The sequence below is a fragment of the Carcharodon carcharias genome (assembly GCF_017639515.1).
Source record: "Carcharodon carcharias isolate sCarCar2 chromosome 37 unlocalized genomic scaffold, sCarCar2.pri SUPER_37_unloc_1, whole genome shotgun sequence".
NCBI lineage: Eukaryota > Metazoa > Chordata > Chondrichthyes > Lamniformes > Lamnidae > Carcharodon > Carcharodon carcharias.
In genome coordinates, this window is record NW_024470758.1 from 2,805,600 (window position 1) to 2,823,965 (window position 18,366).

General features: G+C 51.1%; 1 protein-coding gene across 1 annotated transcript in view; it reads left to right on the forward strand.

Annotated features, from left to right (window-relative positions):
• Positions 1 to 14,033, forward strand: part of LOC121274479 (NF-kappa-B inhibitor epsilon-like) — a 38,533-nt gene extending 24,500 nt beyond the window's left edge. Inside the window, exons 3-6 of the mRNA XM_041181813.1 lie at positions 3,401 to 3,647; positions 4,499 to 4,587; positions 9,752 to 10,000; positions 12,759 to 14,033. Coding sequence (XP_041037747.1) covers positions 3,401 to 3,647; positions 4,499 to 4,587; positions 9,752 to 10,000; positions 12,759 to 12,815 — 642 coding nt within the window. The 3' untranslated portion in view covers positions 12,816 to 14,033. The remainder of the gene's footprint in view (positions 1 to 3,400; positions 3,648 to 4,498; positions 4,588 to 9,751; positions 10,001 to 12,758) is intronic.
• Positions 14,034 to 18,366: the final 4,333 nt, after the last annotated feature.

Consider the following 18,366-nt stretch of genomic DNA (forward strand, 5'->3'; position numbering starts at 1 on the left):
CTGTGCGCTGTGTTCCGTCTGTGCGCTGTGTTCCGTCTGTGCGCTGTGTTCCGTCTGTGCGCTGTGTTCCGTCTGTGCGCTGTGTTCCGTCTGTGCGCTGTGTTCCGTCTGTGCGCTGTGTTCCGTCTGTGCGCTGTGTTCCGTCTGTGCGCTGTGTTCCGTCTGTGCGCTGTGTTCCGTCTGTGCGCTGTGTTCCGTCTGTGCGCTGTGTTCCGTCTGTGCGCTGTGTTCCGTCTGTGCGCTGTGTTCCGTCTGTGCGCTGTGTTCCGTCTGTGCGCTGTGTTCCGTCTGTGCGCTGTGTTCCGTCTGTGCGCTGTGTTCCGTCTGTGCGCTGTGTTCCGTCTGTGCGCTGTGTTCCGTCTGTGCGCTGTGTTCCGTCTGTGCGCTGTGTTCCGTCTGTGCGCTGTGTTCCGTCTGTGCGCTGTGTTCCGTCTGTGCGCTGTGTTCCGTCTGTGCGCTGTGTTCCGTCTGTGCGCTGTGTTCCGTCTGTGCGCTGTGTTCCGTCTGTGCGCTGTGTTCCGTCTGTGCGCTGTGTTCCGTCTGTGCGCTGTGTTCCGTCTGTGCGCTGTGTTCCGTCTGTGCGCTGTGTTCCGTCTGTGCGCTGTGTTCCGTCTGTGCGCTGTGTTCCGTCTGTGCGCTGTGTTCCGTCTGTGCGCTGTGTTCCGTCTGTGCGCTGTGTTCCGTCTGTGCGCTGTGTTCCGTCTGTGCGCTGTGTTCCGTCTGTGCGCTGTGTTCCGTCTGTGCGCTGTGTTCCGTCTGTGCGCTGTGTTCCGTCTGTGCGCTGTGTTCCGTCTGTGCGCTGTGTTCCGTCTGTGCGCTGTGTTCCGTCTGTGCGCTGTGTTCCGTCTGTGCGCTGTGTTCCGTCTGTGCGCTGTGTTCCGTCTGTGCGCTGTGTTCCGTCTGTGCGCTGTGTTCCGTCTGTGCGCTGTGTTCCGTCTGTGCGCTGTGTTCCGTCTGTGCGCTGTGTTCCGTCTGTGCGCTGTGTTCCGTCTGTGCGCTGTGTTCCGTCTGTGCGCTGTGTTCCGTCTGTGCGCTGTGTTCCGTCTGTGCGCTGTGTTCCGTCTGTGCGCTGTGTTCCGTCTGTGCGCTGTGTTCCGTCTGTGCGCTGTGTTCCGTCTGTGCGCTGTGTTCCGTCTGTGCGCTGTGTTCCGTCTGTGCGCTGTGTTCCGTCTGTGCGCTGTGTTCCGTCTGTGCGCTGTGTTCCGTCTGTGCGCTGTGTTCCGTCTGTGCGCTGTGTTCCGTCTGTGCGCTGTGTTCCGTCTGTGCGCTGTGTTCCGTCTGTGCGCTGTGTTCCGTCTGTGCGCTGTGTTCCGTCTGTGCGCTGTGTTCCGTCTGTGCGCTGTGTTCCGTCTGTGCGCTGTGTTCCGTCTGTGCGCGGTGTTCCGTCTGTGCGCGGTGTTCCGTCTGTGCGCTGTGTTCCGTCTGTGCGCGGTGTTCCGTCTGTGCGCTGTGTTCCGTCTGTGCGCGGTGTTCCGTCTGTGCGCTGTGTTCCGTCATCCTGATGCACATGGGATTGGGGGTAGTGTATTTGGATGGATAGAAAACTGTTTGGCAGACAGGAAACAAAGAGTAGGAATAAACAGGTCTTTTTCCGAATGGCAGGCACTGACTAATGGGGTACCGCAGGGATCGGTGCTGGGACCCCAACTATTCACAATATATATGAATAATTTAGATGAGGGAACTAAATGTAATATCTCCAAATTTGCAGATGACACAAAGCTGGGTGGGAGGGTGAGCTGTGAGGAGGATGCAGAGATGCTTCAGTGTGATTTGGACAAGCTGAGTGAGTGGGCAAATGCATGTCAGATGCATTATAATGTGAATAAATGTGAGGTTATCCGCTTTGGTAGCAAAAGCAGGAAGGCAGATTATTATCTGAATGGCTATAAATTGAGAGAGGGGAATGTGCAGCGAGACCTGGGTGTCCTTGTACACCAGTCACTGAAGGTAATCATGCAGGTGCAGCAGGCGGTAAAGAAGGCAAATGGTATGTTGGCCTTCATAGTCAGAGGATTCGAGTACAGGAACAGGGATGCATTGCTGCAATTAATCAGGGCCTTGGACCTGGAATATTGTGTGCAGTTTTGGTCCCTTATCTGAGGAAGGATGTACTTGCTATAGAGGGAGTGCAGCGAAGGTTTACCCAACTGATTCCTGGGATGGCAGGACTGACATATGAGGAGAGATTGAATCGGTCAGAATTATATTTGCTGGAGTTCAGAAGAACGAGGGGGGGGATCTCATAGAGACCTATAAAATTCTAACAGGACTAGACAGGGTAGTTGCAGGAAGGATGTTCCCGATAGTGGGGGAGTCCAGAACGAGGGGTCAACATCTGGAAGATACAGGGTAGACCATTTAGGACTGAGATGAGGAGAAATTTCTTCACCCAGAGAGTGGTGAGCCTGTGGAATTCATTACCACAGAAAGTAGTTGAAGCCAAAGAATTGTATGTTTTGAAGAAGGAGTTAGATATAGCTCCTGGGGCAAAAGGGATCAAAGGGTATGGGGAGAAAGCGGGAGCAGGCTATTGAGTTGGATGATCATAATGATTGGCGGAGCAGGTTCGAAGGGCCGAATGGCCTACTCCTGCTCCTAGTTTCTATGTTTCTATGACTTGGAACTACATCCCCTATATTCCTTCACTGTCGCTGGGTCAAAATCCGGTAACTCCCTCCCTAACAGCACTGTGGATGTATCTACACCATAGGTACTGCAGCGGTTCAGGAAGGCAGCTCACCACCAGCTTCTTGGGGGCAACATCCCGTGAAAGAATAAATTTTTTTAAATCTATGCGTTGTTTGCTATCTATGCATTAACTGTGCACTAACTATGTTCTAACCATGTGCTGTGTTACTGTGTGCTGTACACTGTCTATGTACTAATTGTGTGCTAGCTATGCGTTAACTGTGTGCAACGTTCTAACCTTGTGCTGTGCTACTGTGTGCTGTGCTATCTTATGCATTAACTGTGCACTAACTATGTTCTAACCATGTGCTGTGTTACTGTGTGCTGTACACTGTCTATGCACTAATTGTGTGCTAGCTATGCGTTAACTGTGCGCTATGTTTTAACCGTGTGCTGTGCTACTGTTTGCTGTGCTATCTATGCACTGTGTGCTATCTATGTTCTAACCATGTGCTGTGTTGTTACTGTGTGCTGTACTGTCTATGCACTAATTGTGTGCTAGCTATGCGTTAACTGTGCGCTATGTTCTAACCGTGTGCTGCACTACTGTGTGCTGTGCTCTATGCACTAACTATGTGCTATCTATGCGTTAACTGTGCACTATGTTCAAGCCATGTGCTATATTGTTACTGTGTGCCATGTTCTGTCTATGCACCGTGTGCTATCTGTGCTCTAACTTGCACTAACCAATGTTCCCTCTGAATTTCAGACACCCCTGCATTTGGCCATGTATACCCGACAGGCAAACATAGTGCGCCAGCTGGTTCTTAAGGGGGCGGACACAGAGCTGCAGGATCGCAATGGAAACACCCCACTGCACCTGGCCTGCCAGTACAGCCTGGAGGAGTGCGTGCAGGCTCTTACGAAGCCTGTCACAGCTGAAGAGCGCGCCCTTTTGGGATGTGAAGCTTTCAACGTGTTGGAACCTCCGAACCTTGAACGACACAACTGGCAAGGTGCAGTGTTAGCGAGGAAATAGTATTTATGCCAACAGTCCTTTGATATAACTATAATCGCAAAACCTCTACTAACTGTCTTTGTGAGGGTGAAAGAGGTAGGCTATATGTATTGAAGAGCAGGAGTTTTGCAGTGTTCAGTCACACTTCCACAGGTGTAGAGCAGTTTGTGGAGAGGACACTCTCAGTTGGTCACCTCCGAGTCACAAGGCTCTGTGTTCACATCTACGTGCAATCAAAAAACAAAGCTGACACTCCATCGCAGTACTGAAGGAGTGCTGCACTGTCAGAGGTGCCATCTCTCAGATGAGGCTGCAAACCGAAGCCCGTGCTCGGGTGGACGTAAAACAAAATAATAATAATACCCAACGTCACAATTTGAAACAAGAGCAGGCGAGTTACTGGCCAATATTAACAGCAGCCCAAATTGGCTGCTGCATTTCCTACACTACAACAGCGACTATCCTTCAAAACGCAATTTACTAGCGCAACACACTTTGGGACGTCCAGTGGCCGAGAAAGGCGCTATACAAGTGCAAGTCTTTCTTTTTTGAAACAGACCCATCCGTTGCCGGGAATAATTATTCTAATCAAAACACCGAGTTAGCTTTTTAGTTATGAAGTGCACACAGTGGGGTATGTTACTGAGACAGGGTTTCTTATCCATTCATGCTAGTAAAGGGCTCCATTCCGTTTGCATTGTAAAGAAACTACTCGAGCCGGGTGGGATGGAGGAAGGGGGGCAGCTTGTACTGAACGATGTCCCGCCTTCCTTTGGAGTGGTGGCAGAGCGGGATCCTGACTGTGTTCGGGGCTGTTAATGGACGATGTCTCTGGGGTTCTTTCTGCAGGTTTGACCTGTTTGCACCTGGCAGTCCTCTATCGGAATGACGCGATGGTGGAGCATCTGCTGGCTTCAGGAGCGAGGGTCAATACCCAGGTCAGACTGATCCCCGGGACTCCTGTTACATCGACCTTCCACATACCAACTGCACACATCCTGCAACACACTAATCCAGCCCCGTGGACACCAATATACCCCTCCTGCACGCCAATGTACCCCTCCTGCACGCCAATGTACCCCTCCTGCACGCCAATATACCCCTCCTGCACGCCAATATACCCCTCCTGCCCGCCAATATACCCCTCCTGCCCGCCAATATACCCCTCCTGCCCGCCAATATACCCCTCCTGCCCGCCAATATACCCCTCCTGCCCGCCAATATACCCCTCCTGCCCGCCAATATACCCCTCCTGCACGCCAATGTACCCCTCCTGCACGCCAATGTACCCCTCCTGCACGCCAATGTACCCCTCCTGCACGCCAATGTACCCCTCCTGCACGCCAATGTACCCCTCCTGCACGCCAATGTACCCCTCCTGCACGCCAATGTACCCCTCCTGCACGCCAATGTACCCCTCCTGCACGCCAATGTACCCCTCCTGCACGCCAATGTACCCCTCCTGCACGCCAATGTACCCCTCCTGCACGCCAATGTACCCCTCCTGCACGCCAATGTACCCCTCCTGCACGCCAATGTACCCCTCCTGCACGCCAATGTACCCCTCCTGCACGCCAATGTACCCCTCCTGCACGCCAATGTACCCCTCCTGCACGCCAATGTACCCCTCCTGCACGCCAATGTACCCCTCCTGCACGCCAATGTACCCCTCCTGCACGCCAATGTACCCCTCCTGCACGCCAATGTACCCCTCCTGCACGCCAATGTACCCCTCCTGCACGCCAATGTACCCCTCCTGCACGCCAATGTACCCCTCCTGCACGCCAATGTACCCCTCCTGCACGCCAATGTACCCCTCCTGCACGCCAATGTACCCCTCCTGCACGCCAATGTACCCCTCCTGCACGCCAATGTACCCCTCCTGCACGCCAATGTACCCCTCCTGCACGCCAATGTACCCCTCCTGCACGCCAATGTACCCCTCCTGCACGCCAATGTACCCCTCCTGCACGCCAATGTACCCCTCCTGCACGCCAATGTACCCCTCCTGCACGCCAATGTACCCCTCCTGCACGCCAATGTACCCCTCCTGCACGCCAATGTACCCCTCCTGCACGCCAATGTACCCCTCCTGCACGCCAATGTACCCCTCCTGCACGCCAATGTACCCCTCCTGCACGCCAATGTACCCCTCCTGCACGCCAATGTACCCCTCCTGCACGCCAATGTACCCCTCCTGCACGCCAATGTACCCCTCCTGCACGCCAATGTACCCCTCCTGCACGCCAATGTACCCCTCCTGCACGCCAATGTACCCCTCCTGCACGCCAATGTACCCCTCCTGCACGCCAATGTACCCCTCCTGCACGCCAATGTACCCCTCCTGCACGCCAATGTACCCCTCCTGCACGCCAATGTACCCCTCCTGCACGCCAATGTACCCCTCCTGCACGCCAATGTACCCCTCCTGCACGCCAATGTACCCCTCCTGCACGCCAATGTACCCCTCCTGCACGCCAATGTACCCCTCCTGCACGCCAATGTACCCCTCCTGCACGCCAATGTACCCCTCCTGCACGCCAATGTACCCCTCCTGCACGCCAATGTACCCCTCCTGCACGCCAATGTACCCCTCCTGCACGCCAATGTACCCCTCCTGCACGCCAATGTACCCCTCCTGCACGCCAATGTACCCCTCCTGCACGCCAATGTACCCCTCCTGCACGCCAATGTACCCCTCCTGCACGCCAATGTACCCCTCCTGCACGCCAGTGTACCCCCCCCCCTACAGAGTAGGACTGATTAGAGATAAAAAAGGGGACTTGCATTTGGAGGCAGGGGAAATGGCAGTGGTATTAAACAAGTACTTTGCATCTACCTTTACAAAGGCTGAGGTGAGAGAGGAGATGAGACAGGAGGTAACTGGTACACTAGAAGAATCTACAGTTGAGAAGGAGGAGGTTTTAGAAAGGCTATCTTTACTTAAATTGATAAGGTTCCAGGACTGGATGAGATGCACACAAGGGTGCTGAGGGAAATGAGAGTAGAAATTGCAGAGGCATTCGTGATAATCTTCCCGTCTTCCTTAGACACAGGGGTGGTGCCAGAGGACTGGAGAATTGCAAATGTTACACCCTTGTTCAAAAGGGGTGCAAGGATAAAGCCAGCAACTACAGACCAGTCAGTTTGACTTCAATGGTAGGAAAACTTCTGGAAACTAAAGTTTGAGACAAAATCAGCAGTCACTTAGACAAGTGCAGGATAATTAAGGAAAGCCAACATAGATTCATTAAAGAAAAATCATGTTTAACTAACTTGCTGGAGTTTTTGGAGGAGGTAACAGAGAAGGTTGATGAGGGCAACGCTGTTGATGTGATGTATATGGATTTTCAAAAGGCATTTGATACAATGCCACACAACAGACTTGTGAGCAAAATTCCAGCTCATGGAATAGAAGGACAACTAGGCACTTGGATAAGAAATTGGCTGAGTGACTAGAAACACACAGTAGTAATAAATGGTTGTTTTTCAGATTGGAGGAAGGTTTGTAGTAGAGTTCCCCAGGGGTGAGTGTTGGGGCCCTTGCTTTTCCTGATATATATTAATGACCGAGACTGTGGTGTGCAGGGCATGATTTCAAAATTTGAAGATGATACAAAGATTGGAAACATTGTCGACTGTGTTTGGGATAGTCTAAACTTCAAAAGGACATAGACATGTTGGTGGATTGGGCAGACAAGTGACAGGTGAAGGTCAATGCAGAGAAGTGTGAGGTGATTCATTTTGGCAGGAAGGTTATGGAAAGACGGTACAAAATAAAGGGAGAAACTCTAAAGGAGGTGCAGGAGCAGAGAGACCTCGGTGTTTATGTACATAAGTCAGTGAAGATGGCACGGCTTGTTGAAAGAACAGTTAATAAAGCATATAGTACCTTAGGCTTTATTAATAGGGGCACCGAGTACAAGAGTAAAGAGGTCATGTTGAACTTGTATAAGACGCTAGTTAGGCCTCATCTGGAGCATTGCGTTCAGTTCTAGATGCCATACTTGAGGAAGGATGTGAAGGCATTGGAGACAGTACAAAGGAGATTCACAAGAATTATTCCAGGGATAAAGAACTGTAGCTATGAGGATAGATTGGAGAGGTTGGGACTGTTTTCCTTGAGAAACTATGGCTGAGAGGAGATTTGAAAGATGTATTCAAGATCCTGAGGGGTATGGACAAGGTAAATAGTGAGAAACTGTTCCCACTCAAGAGAGCATCAACAACTAGAGGGCACAGGCTCAAAATAATTCGCAGAAGGAGCAAAAGTTATGTGAGGGAAAAATGTTTTCACCCAGAGGGTGGTTGGAGTCTGGAACGAACTTTCTGAAAGGTGGTGGAGGCAGGTTCGATCGAGATATTCGAAAGGGAATTGGATTGCTACCTGAAAAGAGAGAATGTGCAAGGTTGTGGGGATGAGACAGGGGCATGACACTAGGTAGAATGCTCGTTCAGAGAGTCAGTGCAGACTCAATGGGCCGAATGGCCTCCTGCACAGTAGAGACTCTGTGATCTGTGATATATGCTCCTACATGCCAGTCCCCCTATTAAGCACAAATATATCCCTTACACAACAATCCATCCTCTAAACACCAATACACCCTCACTCCACCCTCATACTTCCCCAATAAAGAATTGCAAGTAAATCTGTCCTGGGGTTTGTGAATGTGCGCCCGGAGTGAGTGTACACACAGAGGGTAATTGTGCACGAGTCGGGGGGGTGGGGGGGGAGGCACACAAGTGTGTGCATGGGGGAGTGGGTGTGCACATGGTTGGGGGGGGTGGTACTGAGTGTGTGTGCGGGGTGTTGAATATGTGCGTGGAGGGTTGAGCGTGCACACGGTGGGGGTGATTGCATGTGGAGGGGAGGTGGGGGCAACGTGCCCATGGTGATTGCCCTGCGGGGTGAATGTACACAGTGGGAGTGCGAGCCCTGGGCGAGGGCGAGTGCGATCCCAGGGCAGAGTAGCATCCTTCCCCACCCGTTGGGGCTGATCACCCATCTCTGGTCTACAAATCCACCACATAACTTCAACCTGAGGGTCCGGGTAGTCGCAGTGACGGCCACACAAACTTGCTAAATTTTTTTTGATCCTTTCACGGGATGAGGGCGTTGCTGGCTCGGCCAGCACTTTTATTGCCCAACCCCCGTTGCCCTCGAGAAAGCCAGCTTACAGGCTGTATAGGAGGTTCCTTGGCAAATGTCCCTGAGCAATGGGGAGGACCTTCATCTCAATCCCTGGTACTCCAAGTCTACTGTTGTGGACCACGTGGTCAAGGCAGTGTAGAAGTGGGTGAAGGCTTTAACAAGGCTCCAACGCGTCTGCCCTATAATGGCCAGTCCTGAAATTCTGAACCTTGGCTAGCCTCTTCCGGCTGACTGAAGGCTCTGTTGTCTGTGACTCTCCTTGTTAAAGAGCCATACATAGCAGCATACATAGGAAACAGGAGCAGGAGTAGGCCATTCGGCCCTTCAAGTCTGCTCCGCCATTCATTACGATCATGGCTGATCATCCAACTCAATAACCTGCTCCCGCTTTCTCCCCATACCTTTTGATCCCTTTCGCCCCAAGAGCTATATCCAACTCCTTCTTAAAAACATACAATGTTTTGGCCTCAACTACTTTCTGTGGTAGCGAATTCCACAGGCTCACCGCTCTCTGGGTGAAGAAATTTCTCCTCATCTCGGTCCTAAATGGTCTACCCCGTATCCTCCAGACTGTGACCCCTGGTTCTGGACTCACCCCACCATCGGGAACATCCTTCCTGCATCTACCCTGTCTGGTCCTGTTAGAATTTTATAGGTTTCTATGAGATTCCCCACCCCCCACCATTCTTCTGAACTCCAGCGGATATAATCCTAACCCCTGACTTTGCTGGGTGGGTCAGTGATTGCTTCCCCACTCCAGAGTAACGGGCCCCTCACCCGGGTATGAATCTGGGATGGAGTTGCTGAAGGGGAACATATGGGGGGTGCTGAGGTGACGGTGGGGGGGTGGGGGGTGGTGTGTGGGGGTGGCAAGGGAACGTCATCCTGTCTCCCATCTAATCTTTCTCCCCTCTCTCTCTCTCTCTCTCTCTCTCTCGTTTGGTTGGCAGGAGATGACAAGTGGGCGGACAGCCCTACACCTGGCGGTGGAGTTGGGCGAGCCGGGCCTGGTGTCCCGTCTGCTCCAGGGCGGCAGTGACGTGGACGCTCCCATGTACAACGGCTGCACCCCTCTGCACCTTGCGGTGGGGCGGCTGGACGCTGGCATCGCCGCCGCCCTCTGCCAGGCGGGTGCCAACCCACTGCTGCCCAACCTGGAGGAAGAGACGCCGCTGGACCTCGCCAGCAGCAGCTGGAATGTACGTGACTCCTTCCCGGCGTGGTGGGGGGGGGGGAGGGAGCGGGGGAGTCCTCGGTTGGCCGAGATCGAGGGGCGCGCGGGTGAGCTTCACGGGACTGCCAAAGAAAGGTACGGCAAGGAATTAGAAAGGCAAATGGCATGTTGGCCTTCGTTGCGAGGGGGATTCGGGTACTGGAGTAAAGAAGTCTTGCTGTAGTTGTGCAGGGTTTTGGTGCAACCACACCTGGAATACTGTTTGCGGCTTTGATCACTATATTTAAGAAAGGATATGCAGCCAAGATTGGTTGCTGGGATGAGGGGGTTGCCCTATGATGAGAGGCTGAGTTAACTGGGCTTATATTCTCTGGAGTTAAGAAGAATGGGAGGCGATCTCATTGGAGCCTACAAGATTCTGAGGGGGTTGTGACAGGGTGGGTGCCGAGAGATAGTTTCCACTGGTCGGGGAATCTAAAACACGGGGGCCCCAGTCTCAGGATAAGCGGCTGATCATTTAGGACTGAGATGCAGGGAAGTTATTTCGCTCATGGAATTCTCTACCATGGAGGGTTGTGGATGTTCCATTACTGAATCCATTTAAGGGTGAGATAGACCTCTCAGGGAATTAAGGGAAATGGGGACCGGGTGGGAAAATGGAGTTGAAGACCAAAATCAGCATTGAATGGTGGAGCAGGCTCGATGGGCTGAATGGTCTAACCTTGCTTCTATTTCATGTGTTCATGTATTCTCCAATACCCTGTCACACACTTGCTGCTCAATTTCTCTGTCTCATGTCTCCCATCTGTTGAAAAGAAACCAAAAATAAATCTATATATATTTACAATATATTCAAAAACTTACTCCTGCACTCATTTCCTGTCAACCCTACCTGTCCTAAGACTTTGATTTCTACATCGGAAATGGAAACTGCTATGTAAACATGTCACACTGCAATTACACCCTCCCACCAGTGTTGGGGCTAGATGTGTTTTCATCAAGACATTTTATCATTGGAAATAATTAACTAGCAGTGTTACTGGACTTGTAACCCAGAAACCCAGATATTAGCATCCAAATAACACGAGTTCAAATCCCACCATGGAAGTTTGAGAATTTGAATTCGGTAAAATCTAGAATAAAAAGCTGAGCTCAGTAAAAAGTGACCATGAAGCTGTTGGATTGTTGTCAATGTCCTTCTAAGGGAAGGGAACCTGATGTCATTACCCAGTCTGGACCTATTACGTAGTTTCAATCCCACACCAACCTGGTTGGCCCTTAACTGACCTCTGAAGCGGCCGAGAGAAACATCCAAGTAGACAAAAAGAAGATATAAAAACAGAAAATGCAGTAAAAACTCAGCAAGTCTGGCAGCGTCTGTGGAGAGAGAAACAGAGCTAAATGTTTTGAGTCTGTATGACTTCTTCAGATACGGACTCTGAAACGTTAACTCTGTTCCTCTCTCCACAGACGCTGTCAGACCTGTTGGGCTTTTCCAGCACTTTCTGTTTTTATTTCAGATTTCCAGCATCCGCAGTATTTTGCTTTTATCTTTAGTCAAAAAGAACCTCTCCGCCTCTCTCTCTCTCCTCCTTTAAGACGCCCCCTAAAAACTACTTCTTTGACCAAGCTTTTGATCACCCATCCCTAATATCTCCTTGTGCGGCTCGGAGTCAAATTCTATTTGTTGGTGTCCCTGTGAAGTGCCTTGGGATGCTTTATGTTAAAGGCGATTTATAAATGCAAATACAGGTTTTGGTTGTCTCTTTTCTCCAGTCCTGATCTGTCTGTCTCTCTCCCTCTCTTTCAGTTGGCTTCTATTACTTGCTCTCTCTCTGTCTGTTTCTTTCTCCGCCTCCCTCCATCACCTCTCTCTCTCTCTCTCTGTGTTTTTCTCCCTCTTTGTCCCTCCCTCTCTCCGCATCCTTCCTCTCTTCATCTCGGAGCGGTATTCTCATTAAAATGGTGCAACCCCGATGAATTCTTAACAAAATGGATATTCCTGTAACCTGGCGGGTATGTGGGCGATTGAATGTTTACTGGGATGGGGAGGTATGGAGGAGCAGAGAACATTTAGGCAAGTCACTAATAGCCAGTGACCCGGTACAAAAAGTAATGAAAAAGCCTAATGGAATGTTGGGGCCTTTATCCCAAGGGGACTGGGATCCAAGGGGTGAGAGTTACGTTACCGTTTATATAAAGTTCTGATCAGACCCCATGTGGGGTAACTGGGTTCAGTTCTGGGCCCCGCACCTCAGGAAGGATATGTCGGCCGTAGAGGGGGCACAGTGTAGGTTCACCAGAATGATACCAGGGCTTAAAGAATTAAATTCTGAGGACAGGTTGCACAGACTAGGCTTGTATTCCCTTGTGCATCGAACATTGTGGGGTGATCTAATCGAGGAGTTTGAAAGCGTTTGCTCTGTAGTGTCGACAGAGAGAAATCAGCTGGCAGGAAGAGCCTAGAAACAAGGGGGTAGAGTCTTCAAATGAGAGCCAGGTCAATCAGGGGTGATGTCAGGAAGTGCTTTTTCACCCAAAGGGGAGTGGAAATCTGGAACTCTCGCCCTAAAAATGCTACGGATACTTAGGCTCAATTTAAACTTTCAAGGCCGACTGAAGTATTTTTTTTTTTGCTGGGTAAAGGTATCAAGAGGTATGGTGCACAGTTGGGTAAATATGAGTCAGGTCAGCCACGAATAGCGGACCAGGCTTAAGGAACAAAATAGCCCTCCTCCCGTTCCCCCGATGTTCAACATGTCAAACGTTTTCCCTTGTTTCAGGTTCTCGATTTGTGTCCGTTCGATGACGTGAGGTTATGGGGACAGCCGGTGGTGTGACAGGGCAGGACCAGCGGACGTCAGTCTGTACAGAACGCAACTGAGAAAGCAAGGGGATGAGGCCTTGCCTCGTGGCCTGTGGGAAGCCCACGCGGCCTGGGACCTTGCAGACAAGCGCGCGGCTTGAGGAAACCAGTCCCGCCCGCCTCCTTCCGCCCTGACTCCGCTTCCTGGACAGCGGGGACTACTGAGGACGTTGCTACAGAAACAGGAGGGTGCGATGTACCCCCACCACCACACACCGCCCACCCCCCCCCCCCTCCCAAGGCCAGGCACAGGGAAGAGGCTGCGTGGGGCATCGCAGGAGCAAGTAATGAAACATGATTTTAACGGGTCAAACAATACCTGAGAAGACTCGCTTCTAGGACAGGTGTTAAGTTGGGAGGTGGTTTGGGGGGTTGGGGGGGTGGTGGCGGTAATCTGTACATACTGATGGCTTTTTATTTTAGCACGTTAAATTTAAAATTGTCCTCATCGCTGCAACCTCCTCCAGCTTTAAACGCTCCCCAACCCGACCCCCCCCCCCCGCCCCCGCATGCTTCAGTCTCCCCGCTGGCTCTCACCTTGTGACCCTTGCCCCAAAATTAGTGGCCTTCAGGAGCCTCCGTCCACCTCCCTCTGAGCTTCCCTCATTGAAGCTGCCCACCTCTCACAACTTTAAAACAAATAAACGCCCTCAAAAACCCAACCGCTTGGACCAGTTTTTCAGCTGGTCCTCCCATTTGAGCCCCACAATCCGGGCCGACGCTCCCGGTGCCAGTAACGAGGGGGTGCTACACTGCCCGAGGTGCCGTCCTTCAGGCAAGAGGTGAAACTGAGCTCTCAGGTGGGAGGTCAGTGGTCAGCCAGGCGCAATTCGACGTGCCTGATGGACTCCTTCTGTGCCGTTATGACTCTTGGAAGAAGAGCAAGGCTGGGGAGTTCTCCCATTGGCCAATACTTACCCCACCCCAACCACCCTAGCCAATATTGCTAAAAATAGGCCATCTGATCATTACATCAATGTTGTTTGTAAATTGGCTGTCATGTTTCCTGCATTATAGCGGGGACTACACTTCACAAATGTAACGCACTTTGGGATGCCCTGAGGTGGTGAATGGTGCTATATAAATGCAAGTTCTTTCTTCCTACTCGATCCCTTCTTGCTAACCCTATTTTCCACCCAATGTGTCAGGTGCTTTTGATTTTTCTTACATTAAAGGCACAGAATAAACTCAAGTTGTTGTCTTGCTTGGTTCACCCTTTAGTTTGGCGTCCAGGTTTCACCCTTTCTCCCCCCTCAGCCTTAAATTTCAAACGAGAGAAGCGAAGGGTACAATTTTTAACGGGGGTGCAGGAACAGAGGGCCCTCTGTTTAACCTCATAAATCTTTGAAGGTGGGACAGGACAAGTTGAGAGAGCGGCTTAAACAAAAGCAGATGAGGTCTTTGGCTTCGTTAAGAGGGGGACAAAGCAATGAAGCAAAGACTTTATGCTAGCCATTTATAAACGGCTGGTTAGGCCTCAGCTGGAGCATTGTGTACGATTGTGGGCACTGTACGTGAGGAAGGGAGGTCAAGGACTTGGAGAGGCTGTGGGGGCGATTTACCAGAATGGGACCAGGAATTGAGGGCTTCAGTTATTGTGGAGTGGCTGGAGAAGCTGGGATCGTTCTCCTTAGAGCAGAGAACGTTAAGGAGAGATTTAATGCAGGCGTACAAAATCATAAAGGGTTTGGATAGGGTAAATCAGGAGAAACTTTCCATTGGCAGGAAGGTTGGAAAAGCAGAGGGGACACAGATTTAAGAGAGTCGGCAAAAGAACCGGGTGGGGGGGTTGGGGGGGGGGGTGGTGGGAGATGAGAATTTTTTTACACAGCGAGTTGGTGATCTGGGAGGCGCTGCCTGAAAGGGCGGCGGAAGCAGATTCAATAGGGACTTTCCAAAGGGGAAATTGGATAAATACTTGAAGGGGAAAAATTTACAGAGGTGTGGGGAAATAACAGGGGGTAGTGGGACTAATTGGATAGCTCTTTCAAAGAGCCAGCACTGGCACGATGGGCCGAATAGCCTTCTGTTGAGCTGTGTGATTCTGTAACTGAAGCAGCAAAGGAGTTGGGATTCAAGGACAGAAACAGGCAACTGGCAGGTCCTGGAATCCAGCCCCGATCCGTGCCCAGTTCGGCCAGGCTGCTAAAACTGGCTTCAGCAGTCTGGGCCAGGGTGATGGGGGTTAACCAGCCAAGGTCACTCCAGCTCAACTGGAAAGCACACGTGTGTATGTATGTGTGTGAGAATGGGCATTGGATGAGCAAGTTTCAGGCTTATCTGCGAAGCCCTCCCTAGTCGAAGAGCTCACCATGATGAGCCTGGTGAGGTACTAAAGGGTTGGCCTTAAGGCACAGAACAATGCTTCCAGCAGGACAGACCTAGAGGAGATGAGTTCCTCTGTGGTGCGTTCATCCCTCAACTCCTCCCCACGCCCAAATTAGCTGACGAGCTAAAATGGAGGTTGAGCTGGTGAAAAATGTCCCCGAAAATGTCAGGAGACCACCCTCCCCGCCCCAACCAGCTCGTGCTCGTGCAATTCATTTCCACCACCGGCCTCCTGTTCCCAAACAGTCGACTCTCTGCTCTCTTCTCTGAGTGAAAGCACGCTTCTCAAAACCGCGGGCAGCTTTCTAGTTTCAATCCACTGACTCAACACCAAAAAACCCACCGGAGCTAAGGTTAAAAAAAAACTGATTTCTGTTAATGAATCGCATCGGTGATTACGAGTTCTGTGCGCGCAGGAGAATGTTGATCTCAATCGAGACTGACCTGGCTGATCGACTACATGTGCATCGCAACGGGTTCCTGGAAATCGCAGCAGCTACCGGTTAGCGCCCACCTCCTCCTACAGATGTGGGGAAATTAAACACAATACTTTCCCTTTAAACAGAAACAACAGTGTTTGACTCGGTGTCAACAGGTGGTTTTTATATTGTTCCTCGGTCTCTGCCTGGTACCTGAGTCTTGTCACTTTTGTTTTTCTTTTAGCCAGTCGTGGTATGCTGGCACTTATTGTCCAACTGGCAGGTCCTGGAATCCAGCCCCGATCTGTGCCCAGTTCTACCAGGCTGCTAAAACTGGCCTCAGCAGTCTGGGCCAGGGTGATGGGGGTTAACCAGCCAAGGTCACTCCAGCTCAATTGGAAAGCACTCGTGTGTGTGTGTGTGTGTGTGTGTGTGTGAATGGGCATTGGATGAGCAAGTTTCAGGCTTATCTGCGAAGCCCTCCCTGGTCGAAGAGCTTGTTTGCTCCCCTCCTCTCCCAACGGCACCATCTGTTCTGATATCCTAATTGGATAGGAGTCTGGCCAAGTCAGGAAGCTATTTGACTGTAGGAAGGATCACAGAGGATCCTCTGCCAATGGGTATACTCAGCAACAGCAGCTGGGTGGAGATTCCCCTGCAGATTAGCAGTTTAGGACCAAAGTTATCTCTTAAGCTGTGGCCAGGCTGACAACAAAGTGGCCCCTTTAAGATGATCCCCAAAAAAAAATAATTAAAGGACTTCCTGTACTTAAGGGTATTGACTATGCTCTACAAAAATAAAGGATTAGAGGGTTTGTTACCTGGAACCCCTGGGCTCTGTACTCTGGGCTGCGTACCCTTAGCTCAGTCATCTGGGACCCCCAGAGTTTAGACCCTAGGGCTTTGATCTAGAATACAACTGCAGTGATAAGGAACCTCCTCGCCCAGTGCTCCGCATGCCCCAGGGCGTCTTTAACTACCCCAACCATCTCGGCCAGCATGCAGTGTTCTCCACCATTCGAGAAACCAGACAGGGAAATTCCGGTGATGCTAAAACCCACGGCTGTTCACACGGGATATACTCCGAAAGGAGTTCCGGGCCCAGGTCCTCCAATCGGCTTTGATGCTACGCGCGCTGACTGACGCCGTCCGCAAAGATTTCTACGGCCTGACCTTTTTGCATCGAAGGGTCCAACATAGCCTTTCAAGGAGTCGATCGACGAGTGCAAGAAGAGACAGGTGAAACGAGGACACGCCCCCTTTTTACGACATTAGCTGCCGTACCCAGGTGTGTTTCTGAGGCCTCGGGTCTGTCAGTGGGTTAGTGAGTGGGTGGGTGACTGAGTGGGTAGTCTGGTGGAGGGAGGGGTGGTCGAGTTGGCTGGCATGTCGGGGAGGGGGGAGAGGTGGTTCAGTTGTGCTGCTCAGTTCAGTAACACTGGCTAACCTCTGAGTTAGAATGTGGGCATTTATAATCAAAATATAAAGATTGCGTGGGTCATAAACACTGGCATGGGTCAGATGGGCCGAATAGCCTGTTTCCTGTCCACTGTGTAAAACTCTGAGCATGTCTGTGCTCAATTTCTGCCCCCTCCACACAACACTCACCTGGTGAGTTAGACCAGATATTAACCAGCGTAATGTTTCCCGGGTTAAGTATGCAGGTAAGTCCCGCGCATCTGGCCCAAATCTCTCTCGCTGAGCTTAGGGTCGGAGACATTCACGGAGGGGCCAGGGTAGAAGGAACCAGCCCATCGGAAGTTTAAACTTACTGGGCAATAACAGTGCACGTGCGCACACTAGGATTGCTGCAAGCTCCCAACTTAAGCCAAGTCTCCGACGATCCAGATACCAAAAGATTTAGACCAAGGAGTCTTCGAACCAAACTCCCCACTGAGAGGGAGGGCATGGGGTAAGGAGCAGCATTAATTTTTTTAGAATTTTAATCAATAAATCCACTTATATGTAAAAATAACACCTTCTCCATATATTCTATTCACGCAATATCTTATGTTACATTTGCATACTTCTCGTCAAGGCTCTCCATTATAAATCCACATGTCTGAATTTATCATGATAATTGCCTATGTAAACATGTCACGCCCTAGTTCCACTCAGCTTTCTGTACAGGTGAACCAGCTGGTAAGCAGGCTGTAACTGCAGCGTGATACATTTATATAAAAGGTTTCCGTTATAATCTGTGAGCATAGACGTTTATAATCAAAATATAAAGATTGCGCGGGTCATGAACGCTGGCATAGACCGGATGGGCCGAATAGCCTGTTTCCTGTCCACTGTGTAAAATTCTGTGCACGTCTGTGCTCAATTTCCGCCCCCCCCCCCCCCACCCACCCAACCCGATAACACTCACCTGGTCTCTGATCCCACATCGCAATACTTGGTCTTGATTCCCAGGCTGGAATTTTACACTCTCATCCCGTCTCCCCCAAGGACAGGATGGCCAGGCTGGGTGGGGTGGCGCATAAAAGTATGTGCCATGGCAGGATATCCTACCTTCCCACACGCGGGTACTTTACCTACAGTGGGAAGGCATCAGGCAGCCTGCTAGCCGATGAGCCAGTTGAGTTTATCGAGTGGCCAATTAATAGTCGCTTAAGGGCCTCCTCCCACCGCTGCTGAGCTTTTACCCTTGGTGGGGGAGGCCAGTGACAAGTGTCCAGGCCGCCCAATGAAAGCCGGTGAGCCCTGTGAGTGGTCTAGGGCAGTGCCCCTTGTTTGGGCAAGCTGTGTCCATCAGAGTCCCACCACCACCCCCCA